Below are 19,752 nucleotides of genomic sequence, written 5' to 3'. Positions count from 1 at the left end.
GGTGGAGTAGCCTGCTTAATATAGATCGCAGTTGATTGGTTCATGAATCAAGGGGCGGTGTTTCACGTTCTATGGGCTGGAAGCCCCTTTCAGAGGGTCTTCAAATCTAAAAAGGAAATGTTGTTTGTAGAACATGAATGATTAAGTTTGTTCAACTTGAGCATAGGCGTTGTGAGAGTTCTAGCTAATGAATAGCCTAACTTAGCAGGCGTAAAATAAACAAACAATCTTAATCATATGTAGATGGTCGTCCGCGCCAGGGTATCAAATCAGCTAGCCTGGCTCTTTGTGTGCGCATGTTTTGTTTGTGTTGAACAAGGACAGTTCTCGTGGCTTGTTAGATGATTTGCAATGTGTTAATGTCAGTAAGATTGCATAGTGCATACGGTGCTTATTTTTATGAAAGGTTAGGGAAAGTGGCCTGTAGACGTTGCAAAGTGACAAATACATAAGGAGTTTGAAGAGGAGATGGGAAATTGTCTAAAATCTCCAACCTCGGATGACATTTCCTTGCTTCATGAATCACAATCGGATAGAGCTAGTTATGGTGACGGGGCAGATACAGACCAGGAACCACCGCCACCATACCAGGTATGTCACCCGGATTAGCCAGCAACGTTAGCTAATAATGTAACGTTAGCTACAGTACTGGTTTGCTTGCTTGCTAGCTAGCGCAGCTATTTTTTTCAAGGTTCGACATGCAAAGGAACGTGGCGCTTGCAGCTGGCTACCGAAGTAAATACAAATAGCATGCTATAGCTTGCCAGCCAGTTATGTTTTTCAGATGTTCATGTAAACAGTCAATCAGCTGACTTTGGGAGATATGGCAGGTATATACAGCTTTACATTGTTTATCAATGCTGCACACAGCCATCAACTAGCTGTCCTCTTGCAGTGTCATCATTGTTCTTGTTATATTTCTACAGGGATAGAGTGTCATAAATTGACTGTTGCTGCAGCCTTTATTTTTATCAGACCATGTCGTCCTCCATTAGAGAGCGTCATCGTGATCCCATAGTACTGACCCAAAGGGACTCATGCAATGCAAAGTTATCTAGTAATGAATTTTATGAAAACAGGATAGTATTCATACACTACAGCAAAAAGAGACTGGAGCTGCTCATACTGCTGGAATGCAGTTTGTGTTGAGGGTGAGAAGACAAAGGCAGGCTTTTTTTGTATATATTTTGTTGTTGCTCAAGGGAGAGTAATAATATACCAGATATAGACCTAGACCAAAAACTACAGAAGCTCCCATCTTTGCTTTTGGCACAATGTAAGAAAGATGAAATCAAAAGTAGAATGATCATCAGAACCTGTAAGCTTCCTGGTATAGGCAATGGCAACAGCCTACATTGGAGAACACAGATCAAACTATTATGCCAATGAGAAAACAGCAGAGTCTTGGTGCTCCCTCATTTCTTTGTGACAATATTTTCCATACCCAAATCTTGATTCCTTTTCTGTAATTCAGACCTGTTAGACTTTAGCTGGTAAGGAATGAGTGTCAGCAGGTTAATGCCCCCATCTCAAATGAGAAGATAACAGGTTATGCACAGAACTGGAGGCCTGCCTGCCTGAACCCTTCCAGTAAAGCTCTGACACGGGCCATGGCTTGCCTTACCAGACTATTACAAGACTGTACGACACCCATACGGTAAAAGATAATATGAAGTCAAATCATACACATATTGCATGATGATGCATACCTATTCCCAACCCTGTTCAATAAGTAATTTTCCTTGTAATTTATCGGTTTCAATTTTCCACGATCCTACATTTAGAATATCTCTTTGTTCTTTAAAAATTGACGTTCCAAACGACTTACCATCCAACAGGTAGAACTAACGGCTCACACACATCGCACCGAATGTGGGGCTAGCATTCGTCTGCCGATTTTTCAGCACATTGTGTTTTAGGGACAACCTGCTGTAGACATCTGACATTTTTCACACGATTATACATGTAAAATTGGCGCACACACTGTTTGCACATTACATTGAGGTGCTAAGTACTCTCGGTCAGCAAACGCTATTGGTGTGTCTGAGCTCAAAAGTTGACTTCCTATGTCAACGTTATAAGGGAGGACAGAACCTAATAAAAAATGACTTCTTTATGTCACCAAAATGCAAAGACCTACAATAACCATGAGACAACTTAAAAGCCAGGGAATACAGCTTCTTAACCAGTGGCATCTGTCCAGATTAGATTTTATAATAATACAATAGTAAACAAGCAAAATAAATTACACTACGTAGCACAGAAATGCAGATTTACACAAACCCCAGATCCTGTGTTTTTCTGATGGAAACCACCAGCAGCCACTCTCATTTTCTCACGATTTCTGTGTTTACTTGAGTCCCTTGGGTCCAGGATCAGGAATGAATGAAAAAGGGTTGGAATTCAACAGTCTGGAGCTGTTTTCCTGTAACAGATTGGCAGGCAGCGTTGTGCAATATCCTGGTTCTATAGCTGAGGCACTTGTTGGATTCTTCAAAATTAAGGATCTTGTTTGAACCTAGAGTTGGGCGATATCTCAATTATTTATTTAAATTATGGGCGATTCACAATATCAAAAAATAAATAAAATATTTTCGAATTAAGCTTGGTTGACAAATTAAGGTCAAATACACAGCATTTCAAACAGTCAGCAATAATTGAATGAATTCAGGGTTTGTGAATTCATACCTAGGCTAAATATAAGCCTTCCACAACTGAGACCCATTAATAATTTAATCATTTTATCAAAAATAGTTTAACCTGTGTTTTTTTTGTTGCTATAATCACTCTATGAAAATGCCTTCTTGTTACAAATTTTATCAGAACTATGCATAATGCACATTCACTAATAATGACAAACTTCTTCTAGCAGGTATTATAGAAAATGAACACAGATCTCATAAACAGTCTCTCACACACCGGCCTATGCGCTAGTGAGTAGCCAGCTAATCTTTATATTTAAAGTTTAACCAACATGGATCTATTTGCTAGCAAACAAGGTAGAACAGTTGAATTGTTATGAACACACCCTTCTGCCCATCTCCAACTGTTTGAACAGCATGCTAGCCTGTCCACTTTGTTCAGATGATGAAATAAAGTGATCTACCTTATTTCTCAGAATGAGAACGAGTTGCCTATTCCTTACATAGTGTTTTATGCTTATTGTACATTTATAAAACAGACTAGACAGCCAGTATAAGTCTTTGTCGAAAATGCTGCTAGCGGTACATGGTACCTCACTACCACGTGAGACAAACTGAACATAAATTTTCGAGATTCAATGTTCATTGATACTCCCCTTTCAGTAGTGTCTGCTCTGCGTACAATTTGAGGAGTTGAAACATAACCTTTCTAACTATTCATTTTAACTTCTCTATTACAGTAAAATAATGTCTCAATGTCTTTTGGTGTTTATATGACCGATTCTGTTGGACCAAACCTCAAATGCAAATAGCGAGTTGAAACCGCTTGTCGGAGAGGAAGTATTGATCTCTCACCTTTGTTGTTGTGAGTGGCAGAGGGAGGGGCTTGAGGGGTGTGTGAGAATGGGAAGGTGCACATAGCCAGAGAGGAATAGGCGAAGCGAGAGGTTTCACTCATGCCAAAATCTGTCCAAAATAACCTCAATGCATTTCAGTGGACCTAAGCTTGTTTTGGACCTAAGCTTGTTGCCTGTGTTCCCGCCGTTGGGACAACAACTCCCATTGTTAGGGCGTAGACATGAGCGTCTCGTTATTATATACTGATCTCTTGTGTAAATGGGAAGGTGCACACAGCACAGAAGGGGCAAAGGAGATGAGACGACATAAGAACAAGCGGACATAAACGCTCATAAAAAAATAAATAGATACTTGCTATACAGGTTTTTGTAATATCGCGCAAAAACATACATTTGAATATTTTCTATATATCATCCAGCCCTATTTGAACCACGGCTTGAACAAAGGATGGCCAGAGACCTTCTTTAGAGCATGCATTATTTCCAATCTAGACGCTTGCCTTGGGTGCTCGCCGGACATATTCAATCTCTCCCTATCCCAGTCTGCTGTCCCCACATGCTTCAAGGTGGCCACCATTGTTCCTGTACCCAAGAATGCAAAGGTAACTGTACTAAATGACTAACGCCCCGTAGCATTCACTTCTGTCATCATGAAGTGCTTTGAGAGACTAGTCAAGGATCATATCACCTATCAAATCACCTATCACCTACCTGTCACCCTAGACCCACTTCAATTTGCTTACAGCCCCAATAGGTCCACAGACGATGCAATCGCCATCACACTGCGCACTGTCATATCCCATCTGGACAAGAGGAATATGGCAGGTAGCCTAGTGGTTAGAGCGTTGGGCTAGTAACCGAAAGGTTGCTAGACCGAGTCCCTGAGCTGACAAGGTACAAATCTGTCATTCTGCCCCTGAACAAGGCAGTTAACCCACAGTTCCTAGGCCGACGTTGTAAATAAGAATTTGTTCTTAACTGACTTGCTTAGTTAAATAAAGGTTAAATAAATTTAATAAAAAATACCTAATACCTAATATAAGAATGCTGTTCATTGATGATAGCTCAGCATTCAACACCATAGTTCCCTCCAAGCTCATCATTAAGCTTGAGGCCTTGGATCTCAACCCCGCCCTGTCCAATTGGGTCCTGGACTTCCTGAGGGACCAACCCCAGGTGGGGATGGTAGGAAACAACACCTCCACTTCGCTGATCCTCAACACTGGGGCCCCACAAGGGTGTGTGCTCAGCCCACTCCTGTACTCCCTGTTCATTCATGACTGCGTCGCCAAGCACGCCTCCAACTCAATCATCAAGTTTGCAGACGACACAACAGTAGTAGGCTTCATTACCAACAACGATGAGACCGCCTACAGGGAGGAGGTGAGGGCACTCGGACTGTGGTGTCAGGAAAGTAACCTCTCACTCAACGTCAACAAAACAAAAGACATGATCGTGGACTTCAGGAAACTGCAGAGGGAACACCCCCCTATCCACATCAACGGGACAGCAGTGAAGGTGGAAAGCTTCAAGTTCCTCGGTGTACACATCACGGACAAACTGAAATGGTCCACCCACACAGACAGTGGGGTGAAGAAGGCGCAACAGCGCCTCTTCAACCCCAGGAGGCTGAAGAAATTTGCCGTGTCACCAAAAACATTCACAAACTTTTACAGATGCACAATTGAGAATATCCTGTCGGTACATCACCCTGGGGAACTACCTACCCTCCATAACACCTACAACACCCGATGTCACAGTAAGGCCAAAAAGATCATCAAGGACAACAACCACCCAAGCCACTGCCTGTTCACCCCGCTACAATCCAGAAGGCGAGGTCAGTGCAGGTGCATCAAATCTGGGACCGAGAGACTGAAAAACAGCTTCTATCAAAAGGCCATCAGACTGTTACAGACATCACTAGCACAGCGAGGCTGCTGCCTACATACAGACTTGAAATCATTGGCCACTTTAATAAATGCAACTCTAGTCACTTTAATAATATTTACATATCTTGCATTACTCATCTCATATGTATATACTGTATTCTATACTATCTATTGCATCTTAGCCTATGCCACTCGGTCATTGCTCCTCCATATATTTATATTCTTATTCCATTCCTTTACTTAGATTTGTGTGTATTAGGTATTTGTTGTGGAATTGTTATATATTACTTGTTAGATATTGCTGCACTGTCAGAACTAGAAGCACAAGCATTTTGTTACACTCGCAATAACATCTGCTGACCATGTGTATGTGATCAATGTGATTTTAAGCATTTTCGATAGTGTTTTCTTTTCTTAAACAGACCTGTCCATGCTTAGTATGTTTGGACAGCCTTGGAGCTGCACGTCTCTTGGCTATTTTCATTAAACTATTGCACAATTTCTCTAAGTTACAAATGAGCCGTAACAACATTTTTGCCTACAATAATCTCAGGCAGAAATGACTTATTTAGGGAATAATACTGTTATAAACAAGACTGACACATCCACCTTGAATACTAGCTCAAATTAAATATTTATTGAGAAATTGTGGTTCTGTAATCACCCTCCATTTCATCGTGCGCTGAGGAGGAAGGCTCCCCTGCTATGTGCTATGTTACTCTGCGGTCTGTTGTGGGAGGGAGGGAGGGGTGTGCAAAGTGAGTGGTAATTTGGAAAGCAGCTGGCGAGTTTGCTGACTCATCGCTGTCTGACTCGGCCAGTGGAGAGGGTGATAGGATTGGGCCAGAGTGAAAAGCAGGTCCCGTCACTGTAGCTACAGTCATCAGGTTCCCTGGCATGACTAATCCGTGGGGCTTTTTCCCTCACCCAATGACAGAGCAGAGGCCCTGTTTTATTAATCATATTCAGTCTAGCACAATGGCCATTATCCTGTTGTCAGTGTTTTATGGTCAGACCTCATTGGCTCAAACATCTTGCAGACATTGTAAGGCTGCCTGCCTGTCCCTGGCTGTGTTTGCCAGGGCTGGAGGCAAGAGAATGATCTAAGACTCACCAGCAGCGTGTGCTGCCCTGGACTGAGAACTAACACTAAATCTCCCCTCAAAGGTGTCATGAGGCCTGGAGGGAACGCAGGAAAAAGGAGGAGAGAACATGTATCACAGACACTTCTCTGGTGATTGGAAGTCTTCTCAGAGTTTGCTTTGAGCCGGCGAACTCAGTTCGGACTGTGAAGAGGACGTTTGCTTTGGTGAGCTGTCAGACCTGCTGCATGAGGGAGAGAAAGGTGTGAGAGTTAGGGAAGAGGGAATAGAAAAGAAAGGAATGAAAATAACAAAAACAAAGCTTTGAGTGGGATAGATACTGACTTCACAATGTAAGGTGCTCACCTTCACACAAATGTTACAAGGGTGAAAAGAAAATGTACAATTCATGATTTAAAATGCATACCCAAGGTCATAATTTCTTACCAGTGAATTCCCCAGATGTCTTTTTGTGCTGCACTGCTCTGTTGTGGCGCCGGAGGGGATGGCTGCTGTTTTACGGGCTCCTAACCAACTCTGCTAAAATTGTATTTATTATTATAATTTTTTTTGCATTGTTTGTAACTTATGTTGTTCATAATATTGCTGCTACCATCACTTTTGACCGAACAGAGTTTCTGGACATCAGAACAGCGACTACTCACCTCGAACTGGAGCTGGACAAAGATGTTTTTTTAACGAGTCCGACGCGCAGGATATACTGCTTTCTCGAGACCAGGCCCATATTCCCGTCATTTGCGTGAAGAAAAGACAGAGAAAAAGGGGGCGGAGGTCGGGGTGCCTTGTGAGAATTGGTAGGCGAGTGAGTAAACCTCCACTACCATCCGTACTACGTCAAGTTTATTTTCCAATGATTGCACGATCTACGATTAAGACTATCCTACCAACGGGACATTAAAAACGGTAATATTTTATGTTTCATCGAGTAGTCACTGAACGACGACACATATAATATAAGACGAGGGGGGTGTCTATTTGTCAATAACAGCTGATGCGCGATGTCCAGGACCTATATACTAGGCGGGATCAGAGGAAGGCCCAAAAAATTGTCATAGTCATACTGTTCTCTCTGCTACTGCACGGCAAGCGGTACCGGAGCGCTAAGTCTAGCACCAAAAGGCTCCTTAACAGCTTTTACCCACAAGCCATAAGACTGCTAAACAATTTATCAAATGGCCAACCGGACTATTTACATTGACCCCCCCCCCCCCCCCCCCCCCCCCCTTTGTTTTTACACTGCTGCTGTTGTCTATACAGTCACTTTACCCCTACCTACATGTACAAATTACTTCGACTGGCCTGTACCTCCGCACATTGACTCGGTACCGGTACCCCCTGTAGCTTTGTTATTAGAATTGTTTTACTTTAGTTTATTTAGTAAATATTTTCTTAACTCTATTTCTTGAACTGCGTTGTTGGTTAAGAGCATGTAACTAAGCATTTCACGGTAAGGTCTACTACACCTGTTGTATTCGGCGCATGTGACAAATGAAATTTGATTTTATTTGTTAGATGGCTCGCTGGCAGATCCTTGGTCTCCCAATCTCACAGTGAACCAGTTGTCTAGCCTCACCTGACCTGGCTGTGCTTCCATGGAAATGGTTGAGGATACGATATGAAAAAAGAAAAGGAATCTTCCTATATGCTTTCAAGTGTTCATAGATGTTCAATATCAGAGTTACTGTACTCGTTTTCATGTTGTACCGCACTTGTCCTGTCTGTAACATTGCTGATTTGCAATAAAGTATCCATTTGTGTATTTTTATGATGAAATGTTTATCCCAGGCTCTGGTAACTGGGAAAAGTTTTCTACCAGTGGAAATACTAAATTATATGATTCATGCTTCAAGAGAAATGATACTGTAAAGGCAAAATGTTCTTATCATTCTCCAAGTATGAACACAATGTGGGACATGTTCCCTCAAAAATATGAGTCATTGTGGCATAAACAATATATTTAACTGTGATGTTCTTTTTTACTGTGTACATTTTTCAAAGTAGTCATAGAGATGTGTGGTTAGGTAAACTTTGAAATCAATATTTTTTGTTTGGCATACATTTTAAAGTGAAAAATCGGAGTCTCAGCATAATTCCATAAACGTGGAATTGCCCACAAACAAGATGTTGTCAGCAAGGCCAGGCTCGACCAACATGGGGCCAGCCAGTGGATTGTGTTTACTGTTCCTGTTTGAGAGATCCCCAGAACCCTATAATACAAATCAGGTTTGAGGAGTTAGCGAGGTTACTTTGGTCAACTCAGGATAACCAGTGCCACAAAGGTGGCTCACCTTTTAGCCAGGTACATTTCTATAGCAATGAATCCTTCAGAACTAACCTGCTCCGTAGCAGGCTAACTCTATTTATCCACAATGAAGTGTCTCAGCCACGAGTTGAGGACCAATGAAATCAGATACCCTCCCTCTCAGAAAGGTTTGAGGAAGATGACGGATTACCTTCTTTATGTATTATAAAAAATAACAACAAAGTATTTTGTTAATGCCTATCACATTACACATTTAGTAATGACAGGCTTTGATTGGCTGTTACATCTACACTTGCTTGTTTACCGAGAACCCACCGTTTCCCCCTTCATATCCCCAGATTCTGTAAGTGCTAATGATCCAATAATATGACATGACTCATCTGACAGTTACAGGTTTTCCTATGAGAAAATGTAACACAACATCCAGTGATGTTTTTGTCCCGTTGTGTCCCCATACGCTACGAGGGTGTAGAGTACATTTAGTGTTTTTAAGTTCATCCTCAGGAACCTCCTGAAGATTTGTTTGTTGTGAAAGCAGCATCTTTGCATCACTGATGGCATTGCTGTTTGAAAACTGTCTGAAGAACAATCTGTGTAATTAGGCTTTCTCTTTATCAAAAGAGGCTTGGATGGCTGCGCTCCAGCATTTTATCTGTGGAGCATGAAGCGTGTGTGTCACTGTTGCTGTGCATCTCCTGTGCTTCAGTGCCAGCCTCTCAGACAAGGCTCAACGGTGCAGCCAGTAGAGCCTGCCATTGTTTATTCCCTGGAGGAATCCACTGTGGGAGTGGCAGGGTCCCCGTGGTTACTGGTCTGTGTGGATGTTATGGGCACAGGCCTGGAATTCAGACTGCAGGCTGAGAGAACGCATCTGTATGCTGGTTTGTCTGAGCTGAGGGGTTGGAGAGGATGGTAGGGCTTGGTTTTGTTTTTCTCCTATCTCGCTTTCTCTATCGCTTTATCTCTAGTGAGTTTGTGGGGGAAGGCTGGCAGCCGGTATTGTCTGCTGAGTGCCTGGCTGCCCGGGGCTTGGCAGTGCACATAGAGCTGCTCTGTGGCTCAGCTCTCTTTTTCTCTCTCTCTCTCTCTCTCTGAGCGCCCTGTCTATCTGCTGTTCCTCTTTTCCTCATGCTAACACTTATCTTCAGCTCACCCATTATTACCCTTAAAGGAAAACACCACCCAAAAACTATATTTTGGTACTTGTCCATTGTTGATATAGTCCCTAAATGTTTTGCATGTCAGTAATCAAGTTTTCAAGATGTAATTTTCAAAATACAGAAATCTGGCCCGTATGAGGCAAGGCGAACTTCTCGCTTACTCTCTTAAAAGACCTTAAATTGAAAAATGTGATATTTGTTTTACTTTTTGTCCATCTTGAGACGCCGTAACAATTTGATTACTGCCCTGGTTTTTAATATCGCCAAGTGCCATGATCACTCTGTCTCATTTTAGTCTTGAGGCACTAAATCGGATAATACTGGCAAGCTTTCTGATTAGGTAATTGAAGGGTGTCCATTCTAGTGACTTTGAGTGAAACTGGACAACAGGGATGCCCCAGGACAAAGAGACAGCTGACCGCTGCACTGTTACCCCTGGGTCCACCGCAACACCCCCAGCCAATCACACAACTCCCACTGCCTTTCCCTAGTCTTCTGAAAAAGATATTCTGACACTTTTTTTATTTTATTCGGTCTGCCTGTTTTTGTCACACACAAGTGGAGAGGGACTAGAGAATTCAGGGCTGAAAATTCTGATGTCCTGGTCATTTTGTTTGTTAAATGCTGACTCAGCTTTTTTTTAAAGCACAGAGTGACTGTATAAGGGAATGAGGGACTGTGACTGAAATCCCACAGGAACCTTAATCACTCATGTTTCACTTTTGCTTGGTCTGCTGTTGGTCTGCTGTGATGTCATCTCAGTGTGTCTGAGGCAGAGTGGAGATGGCAGGCGTGTTCTGACATGTATTTTCAGCGGTCTCGGCACTGAGGCCACCTGATGAAAGGGCTTAAGCAGATTCCAAGAGGGTTGCATTCTGAGGGCTGAACCTGTTTTGTTGTTTTAAGTACAGCTTTCACCCTGCACTCATTTTTTGCCAAAGAAAGGTGCTTATTTATTTTTGTCATCTAGGTTTTGCTATAAGCCCACAAAGAGTCGAGACTCCCTCCCATCTTTGGTTACATACAGTACTATGCATGTCCTCACTACTTCATTGCCTCACTTGTATTATTTGAGGCTCAGTGTTGGTTTTGAGTTAGTCTGTAACCTACTTGTAGCTTCCTGTAAATAGGTGTGGCAGGCAGTTGTGTGAGCTAAACATCTGACCTGACTGAGAACGTGATTTGGTCTGAACTCCTGTCTCACAGCCAGACTGACAGAAATAACCCCGGAGAGGACGGATTGGGAAGCACAGGACTCTACAGACCATGTACTCTCTCTCTTCATGCAGACACACCACAGAGACATACCACATATCATGTACATTATAGCCACTCACATTGAGAAGATTCCCAGATCATACATTTGCTAGGCCTATAGCTTTGACGGGTTTTTGTGAACTCCTGACAAATGGACACCATAGAAACCTTGATTCCTATTACGTCATTCTTAAATGCCCACTTATTTTCAATTAGCGGAACAAACTAAATGGAATGGTATTTGGAAATTAATATAATCTCTCCCAATACTATTGGGAATAGTTTTTTATTTTTTTTTGGCTTATTAGGCCTAAACTATGCTGATTATTATCAGAGGAGATATTGTCACTTTGAAGAACATTTTAGGTTTGACTGCAGAGATTAATTTACTGGCTATGCTTCTCTGCAAATGCATGAAATTGAGGTCTTTGACATGCTCGCCATGCCTCTATGAAAAGTTCTGCTGTAACACAGTGTGTCCAAATAAAAAGATCAGTCCGTATTTCTAATGGCTAAGCGGAAAAGGAGATTTCATAACCAGTGTAAGCACTGTGTTTGTAATATTAGATGGTATGTAGGATGAGAACTGGTGAAGTTATGGTTGATTTAGGGAAAAGTACACCAAGTTTCTGTCAGGATTTTATTATCTAAATAGGGTAATGAACCTTAAGCCCTTTTTTTCTACTTACTCAGATCCCGATGAACTGATGAGTACCATTATGATTAGCACCATGATTATGTCTCTGCATGTTGTTTTGAAAGAAGGTTGAAGGATGTTTCTGGAGCTGTTGCTAACTAGCTTTAGCACAATGACTGGAAGTCTACAGCAACACTAGCATGCTTGCTGGTAAGCATAAAAAGGGATTGATTGCCAAAATGATCCAGTATCCCTTTTACAAAATATTCTGCAATATCAAATAGATAATTTAAATGTAAACACTCGTAGCTCAGTGGAGCATGACATGACAACTTTTTAATATCCAGCACATAATGCGCAACCAGTGAAAAATGTCTGGACATTTCTATCCATCGGCTTTCTCTTGAGGTCCCCTCATTATGATTGTGGTGTTGAGCGTTGTCTCTAACATATTTTAGACTCCATGTGAAAAAACATTTGAGTTTCTCAACCATCCTCCAACCACAACACAAAGGTGGAACAGAACAGAGGTGAGAAATGAGAATGAAAATGCGGTCTGAATTTTCTCTTCTGTATGAATCATGCAGGCTTTGTGGGTCTGACACAGCCAGCTATTTGACTGCATTCTGTCATCTAAATTGTATCAGTGTTGGATATGGGACTATCTTTGACTGCGGGAATGTATGCAAGTGTGCTTTACTCTGCTTCTAGTGATTGTAACCCTCACATGGGCTTACGACATTCAGTCTGCATGCTCTAATAGCTTACCTGCTGCCAATCACTCCTTTCAATGGTAACTGATTTCTATAGAATGCTTTGTCTATTGCATTTTCTCAATTACAGCAATTTGAACTTAAAACACCCATGTTCCCTTTTTGTGAAATTGCTCTGACTTGGGAAAGATTGCCACCTACTGGATCTGTCAATTCAAACCTCTGATATACTTGTTCTAGTTATATTACAGTGATACTCTGACTTCATTCATATCACTTTTAACTTGGTTGTTTGAATGCATAACAGTGTAATGGCATTGTAATTTATATTTCCAATAAACAAGCTGCTGCTGTTCCAGTAAACCCATTGATGGTGATAACTGTTGTTTTTTGTGTGTTTTTTTTCTCTTCAATGTCTGGGTTTTCAGTAATTACCCAGGTCTATTCTCAGGCCTACGTCTGGGAATTTCCACACAACTGTTTTGTCGTTCACCACGTAAGCTCTAATGCCTTCTACATATTACTTGGATGTTGTGGTTGGAAAACACCGTCTATTCCACGAGTTATGTATGAGGTCTGAGTTGTCTCTCTCTGTTTCTAAGTGCATGTTTCTGTGTGTCTTTGTGGCCTTGCAGCAGGAGCTGCCAGTGTACCACCCCACGCCCAGTCAGGCCCGCATGGCCAGCCAGCTGACTGAGGAGGAGCAGGTCCGCATTGCCCAGCGCATTGGCCTCATCCACCACCTCCCCAAGGGAGTGTACGATGCTGGCAGGGACGGCTCCGAAAAGAAAATTAGAGAGTAAGTACCACCGGCACCAGCACTCAAACACAACAACACATCTCCCAGAATTACGACACTTTTTTTTTTTTTACCCCCCCCCCCCATTTTTTCCACAATTTCGTCATATCCAGTTGCGATCCAATTACGATCTTGTCTCATCGCTGCAACTCCCCAACCGGCTCGGGAGAGGCGAAGGTCGAGTCATGCGTCCTCTGAAAAATAACCCGCCAAACCGCACCTCTTAACACCCACCCAAAGACAAACGTGTTATCATGTTGGATGAATGTGCCTCATACTGTATGACAATTGGCATCTGTGTAATCTGTATGCACATTCATATCACTTCGCCGAATGTCAATTTGTACTAAATAAATACAAATACTGCATAATATACTATTTATTTCTCAATCCCACATGATACACATTCTGTTGTCTCTCCATCTGTGCAGGTGTGTGATTTGCATGACGGACTTTGTGTATGGGGATCCCATTCGATTCCTGCCATGCATGCACATCTACCACATGGACTGTATAGATGACTGGCTGATGCGCTCCTTCACCTGCCCCTCCTGCATGGAGCCAGTGGATGCTGCGCTGCTCTCCTCCTACGAGACCAACTGAGACACAACACCACCCCCCTCACCACCACCCCTGCTCGCTGTTCTGACTTACTCCCTTACTCCACCCATGCGTCCATCTCCAGCACCCCCACAACCAGCAGACAGCACTTCCAACAGCCTGGAGAACCAGGGTCTCTGGGGGCAGGTGAGGGCTGTGTGGTGGTGATGAAGGGTGCTGTAGAGGGTTGGTGGAGGCCATGGATGGAGAGGGGTCCTTTGCTCTGCTGGACAGGAAAGCCCCGACTGGGGAAGGACGTTGGATTCTGGTGATCAAGATAAGACCGTCTCGTGTCACCATCCATCCACACCCAGAATTCCCCTCTCTCTCACTACCACACTGTTGTAGTAAATGCTCTAGAAGGGAGGGGAAGGAAAGCAACAGCTCAACTCTCTCTAGAAATACTGATATCTGCAAATATTTTCTCTCCTCGTTGTTTTCAACTCAACATCTGTTCCAGAAGTCGTCTTAAGGGCTCAGTGGATTACATTTAATAACACAGATAAGCAAACGATTAATGCACATGTACACAAGTCAGAGGAACTTGCACTTCTATTCTCGTCTCAGTGGAAGAGTTCAGCATATGCTTACAAATGTTTGAAAATTATTTCAGATTTTCCCCATTATTTAGTATCTGCAACATGAAATGTTTTTTTTCAAGCCATTGTAATTGTTTCAGCCCAATGGTAAGGTCTGTTTTCCTGAAGTTGACATTTTATCCTTAATTGGTGAGTTTCTTAGACTAATGATGGATCAGTAAAAAAGTGTTCCTTTTGGATGAAGAGGTTTGGGGTCTGCACTCGATTATTACAAAGGATTAGGCCTGTTAGGGTTTGGTCAAAAGGTGTTATCAATCATAATGCTCCTTAACTGCTCTTGCTTAGCACAGTTCTTAAATTGCACATCAGAAATACTCAAACATTTACTGCACCCAATTCAGCACAAGTGTCTTAATCTTATTACCAAGTACGCCATATGATTTATCATAATGCATACACACTAGAGTCATTTAATTAATTTACATGAATTTAGTCACATAACCTAGAGCAGTGGTCACCAACCTGTCTATTGCCATCGACTGGTCGATCCCCAAGCATTCCCAGTCAATCACCAAACATTTCTGTAAAAAACCCAATGATAAAGTCTTGCGTTCCTAATTGTTTTATTTGTTTCGCGCTGTTGGTGGTAGGTGCACTTGATTTAGTAGCCCGGGAAGGCAAAGTGTTCCCCTTTTGAACCATTTCATGTGTCTGATGGTAGAACTCTGCCTACCCGGCTGGCCCATAGAGCAAATCAACAGTGCACCTATAAGCCTAACGCTGGCCAATCAAATGGCTCAGATAACCGTGTCTGCACAGTTTCCTCGACCATAGACTGTTAAAGGACGTATGGAACGCACAGCAAAGTCAATACTGTGAGATTTCAAAACGTTTAAAGCCATGACCTAGAGAGAGACTCAATGAATACAGCAAAGAGCTGCAGTTTTTATGAGTAAGTTCATGTTTAAGATGTTCAACACTTTTCTAAACCATAAAATGCACATTCTACCTACTTCCACTCAAGCTACATCCAGCACTGCATCTGCAATGAATGAGTATAGCAAAGTGATCCAATAAGCTTGCGTTGTTATTATTTGCGGCTTGTCTTTTTTAATATCAAGGAATATTTCACTTTCTCTGGTCATTGGAGTAACAACATTAATTGGTGCATGAGGCAGAAATAATGCAGTGCGACTTGTTTCGCCATCAGCTGGAAGACTGTCCCCTTTTCTAAGCGGGGGGGTGGTTAGTCAGGTCTTTTTCCCTCAGACTGACCATCAGATGCAGTCCATCAGTCCAGTAAAAAATTCAATAAAGAAAAAAAAGCTGTACCTCACAAGTAATACAACAAATGATCTATTACCAGTGCGATCATATACCAACGTGTTAAAAATATATATAATTTCTAAATGGTCTGAGAAGAACAACATTGGCAATTTAAGCATAGCCAATATGCAGTGGTAATATATTGGGCCTATAGCCTACTGCACAAACCTCATTGCTACAGAACTGTTTTTAATTGGTTAATGTTGCTTAGGTTTTTTAAGTAATGTAAAAAAAAATCTGGGCGGTAGATCTTGGCTTACATTTTGACTCTGTGATCTTGACTCAGAAAAGGTTGGTGGCCACACTGCCCTAGAGTTTATTTCTTTGTTCAGCATATGAGCCATCCCATTGCTGTGCAAGGGGTTTGGATGTGAGGGTGCTAACCACCCCAGCTTCTTAGATTTTTGTAGGTAGTCATCTGAGCATGTGCATTTTTTTTAAATCCTACTTTTAAATAATGTTTTCATAATTAAAAATAGAAAATATCCCTTTGTATTATCATAACAATTGTTCAATCAGCACAGTTGGCTGTAGCAAAAAGTTCAAATATTGGGTATGGTTTTGGTCATAATTATGTTGCTGTATTTTGACTGGCAAAAATGTAATTGAACGTAATATTGGGGAAAAAGTTTTTCCAAAATGGGGGCAGGTAGCTCTCGTGAAGTGATCATTAAGATTTAATCAGAAAGTATTTAAGATGTACTTTGTTAAAGACTACCCCGAAAAAGCAACTTCTTGTTTTGAAAATGGCCTATGTGATATGAGTTAGACACATTTATTCTAGTGTCAAAATTGACTACAAAGTGTAAATAGGATAATTCTGGTCATAAAGTCGGTCTCGTCCAAAAACTGAGATTTTTGAGATGATACGAAAAAATTGTATGTCATAGATTGAAGGGTATCGTAACCTTTTTCCATGGGTTGGGTTTATTTTTAAGCCTTTCCACAGCTGGCCACACCAAAGTAATCATCATTTCTGAGTGCAGCTACATGCAAGAGGAAGTTGCCGCCACTATTTTGACATAGTTTCCTGTCCTAGAAAGGAAATGCACATTTAGGTTCCACCTAAGAAGAATGACGAAAGCTATTTATACCTATTCACAAATTGGGTCTGGGAATTTCCACAGAGTTGATAAATGTCAAAAAATTAGGCACTGACAGTGTAGGTAGCTAGCATGCTAACCTTATCTAGCTAGCTAGCTATCTTGCAAACCTTATCTAGCTAGCTAATGTTATTTGTTGCTGTTTTTGTTTTACTACATGGTATTCAAAAGCCAGCTTGGCTGTATGGCTGGTTCTAGAGCTGAATTTGTCATTGGCACTGTTTTAGGGAAAACAAAAGCCTCAGATGGAAACCACTGGCCTATCTTTGACTTTGCCATCTGTTGTTATCTCTGTTTGGGCATTTTCCATCAATTGTGGCCTAGAATTTGGGATCTAAATATTTAGAAAGAGTAAGATGAAGCTCTGGTAATAAGGATAACTATTGAAATATGATATGCGTTTTTTTTTACATTGTAATGGACACGGTGCAACCTTTGGTAGGAAGATTGCTGGAATTCTTCAGCTGCAATACAGCAAAGCCAAGTCAGCCCGTGCTCTTGGTTCTCACAGTGGAAGTGAAATGATAGACTACAATGACTATGATCATGCACGCCTCAAATTACATGTAATTATAGTAGTGAAGCCATTCATCTTGGGGAGACTGGGGCAGCGGGTTTTCAAAATGCTTTTATACCATTTCGAAAATGGTCAGATATATATATTTTTTAAGACCGACAGTCTAAAAAAAATAAGTGAAAATTGACAAATTATCCGATGGATTATGATAATTTTCTGGTCAAAAAAGGGGAGGTGCAAAATATACGTTTGCACCCACTATTTTAATTTGCTCCATGTCTCAGGCTCTTTGGCTCATCTCAGTTGCGAAGAGAAATAACTTTGCAGCTGTTTCTGATTAATAAACAATGTCATACTGGTGGGTTGTAACATACAAATTATTTCAGCACTGGGTTCTATTTGAATGTCATATCAGAGGGAAAGACACTGCATTCACAGATTTGCACATAGTGGGCAGTTTGGATTTGTCACTTCAAGCCCAAATATATTGTACTTTACTAAAACAATTACTTAATGGCTTAAATTGTTGTGCAACATAATGGGTAAACTCTGGCTTTAAAAAGTGGATTTCTACTGGTGTGGGCATTTTAAAATCAGCTATACATTTTAGAAATGTATATAAATATTGAAAGAGTTTGAGACAACTAAAAGATGGTGCAACATGAAAATATTGTCCCATTTACATTGTGTTATTGATCGACAGTCCCTAACTGTCCACCGAGATAGGCTATCCAAAGTCAAACCAACTTTGCCAGAGTCACACACCAGCCGGCTGAAGCTAAATGATTTGGCTAACTCTTCCTACCTGCGAACACACACGAGATACCCATATCAAACCGAACCCGAAACTAACTCGCGTTTGAGTTCACTCGTGGTCGCTAGCATTTCCTAATGAACCAAATCTCAAACGAGGCCAAATCAGGAAGTGCAGTTGTCTTTTAAATTTAAACCTCTTAAAACTTTATATTTTCTCATAGTTGGGGGCAAGATATGCCCATTTCCACTATCTTCTTAATCACAGGTAGTATTTTGAAAAGGGGTACATTATATATTTCACAGAGGAAGTAGTAACTTGTTATCACTGTTTCCCCTCATCCCAGACAATAAGGGAGTTCTATTAACCTAAGCTGCGGAGCACCGGTCTATGGCCTGTGACAAGAACGGGTGAAAGCGGTGAGGGAGGAGCTCCCTTCTCAAATCGAAACAGTAATCTGCGCTGTTCGGTCATGATGTCAACAAGGCACCATGGTGCACCGTCCAGAAACGTACATCTCTTTTCCATAAAATATATAACGTCTTATCTGCCTTCATTGGGAAGGCAGATAAAGCAATTTTATCAACAGCAATCACTTTTGCATGTGAATAGACAAGAGTCCTACTCATTGCGCCACGTGCTTAATCTAGCCTAGGCTACGGCGCTTTTGTTTTGAGCCGATTTCGCCGTTGGCTTTGAAAGGGGTCACTTGGCTCGCCCCAGGATGTAGCCCAGTTCCAAAACAAATGCAATCACTTTTCATCCGGTGAAAACTCCTCTCACTGGGATAACCCAGGCCAGATAATCAAATCCCCTCATTAAACTCACCCCTGCCAGCTCTCACTGGCATTAAGAAGTGTTAGTCACATTCGTAAGGTATACCCTTTGCACGTAAGGCGACATAATGATACAGATGAAAACATGCCTTGAGTGATCATAATGGTTGTGGGGGTATGTGGAGCTCCATTATCTTAGATCTTATGAGAGAGTTATTGACTGGCTCCCAGGCTGGCATGGGACCAACACTAGCTGAAAAAGATGAGATACCTGAAAATGGAGCCCAGACATAGCCTAGGAAGGGCCTGGTTGCTGCCCATGAGTTTTGAGGATGCTAGAGATGACGCAACAATGTGATAGTGTACTTCAAATTATCCACTGCCCCCAACAGCATAAATTACAGGAATGCACTGCAAGACTGGGCAGATATATGTATGGTATGTGTGTTTGTATGGGTTCCTGTAAGAATTGTCTTTGTACAGTATGCATATGATATGTACTACAGGCAAATAATAAATAGAAACTATGCTATGGAACATGTTTGCATATGTGATTTATTTAATGGTGTCTTAAGGCTACCGGCAGGCCAATTCTGATATTTCTTCCACTAATTGGTCTTTTGATTTTGGTTTGCAAACACTCGAGACACAAGCAATTTGTGTTGTTTATACAAATGTTCTCCTTGCATTTCTGGAATTAACCATCCAACAGTTGCACATTTTGAACTTGTAATTGAAAGTATGTCCAGTAGAGGGAAGTCATATTAATAATAAACTTGCCTCCATGGTCAGAACACATTGTATATCCAACAGAGTA

At 41.6% G+C, this 19,752-nt stretch overlaps 1 protein-coding gene across 2 annotated transcripts; it reads left to right on the top strand.

Annotated features, from left to right (window-relative positions):
- Window positions 1-41: 41 nt before the first annotated feature.
- LOC109897943 (RING finger protein 11) lies at window positions 42-19,472 on the top strand. 2 transcript variants are annotated; one of them, XM_031833356.1, is made up of 4 exons: window positions 65-591; window positions 6,556-6,697; window positions 13,157-13,320; window positions 13,752-19,472. In XM_031833356.1, exons 1-4 carry the CDS (start codon window positions 500-502, stop codon window positions 13,921-13,923), a joined length of 570 nt encoding a protein of 189 aa, XP_031689216.1. In that variant the 5' UTR covers window positions 65-499; the 3' UTR covers window positions 13,924-19,472. The 2 variants fall into 2 exon arrangements, with proteins under 2 accessions (XP_020348213.2, XP_031689216.1); XM_020492624.2 differs by lacking the exon at window positions 6,556-6,697 and having other exon boundaries at window positions 42-591.
- Window positions 19,473-19,752: the final 280 nt, after the last annotated feature.

The sequence above is a fragment of the Oncorhynchus kisutch genome, linkage group LG10 (assembly GCF_002021735.2).
Source record: "Oncorhynchus kisutch isolate 150728-3 linkage group LG10, Okis_V2, whole genome shotgun sequence".
Classification (NCBI taxonomy): domain Eukaryota; kingdom Metazoa; phylum Chordata; class Actinopteri; order Salmoniformes; family Salmonidae; genus Oncorhynchus; species Oncorhynchus kisutch.
This window is presented reverse-complemented; position numbering and strand designations above follow the sequence as displayed.

Coding starts and splice junctions, on each gene's coding strand:
- LOC109897943 (XM_031833356.1), top strand. CDS start 500: ATGACATTTCCTTGCTTCATGAATCACAATCGGATAGAGCTAGTTATG. Junction 592..6,555: donor AACCACCGCCACCATACCAG/GTATGTCACCCG, acceptor CTCCCCTCAAAG/GTGTCATGAGGCCTGGAGGG. Junction 6,698..13,156: donor TGAAGAGGACGTTTGCTTTG/GTGAGCTGTCAG, acceptor GTGGCCTTGCAG/CAGGAGCTGCCAGTGTACCA.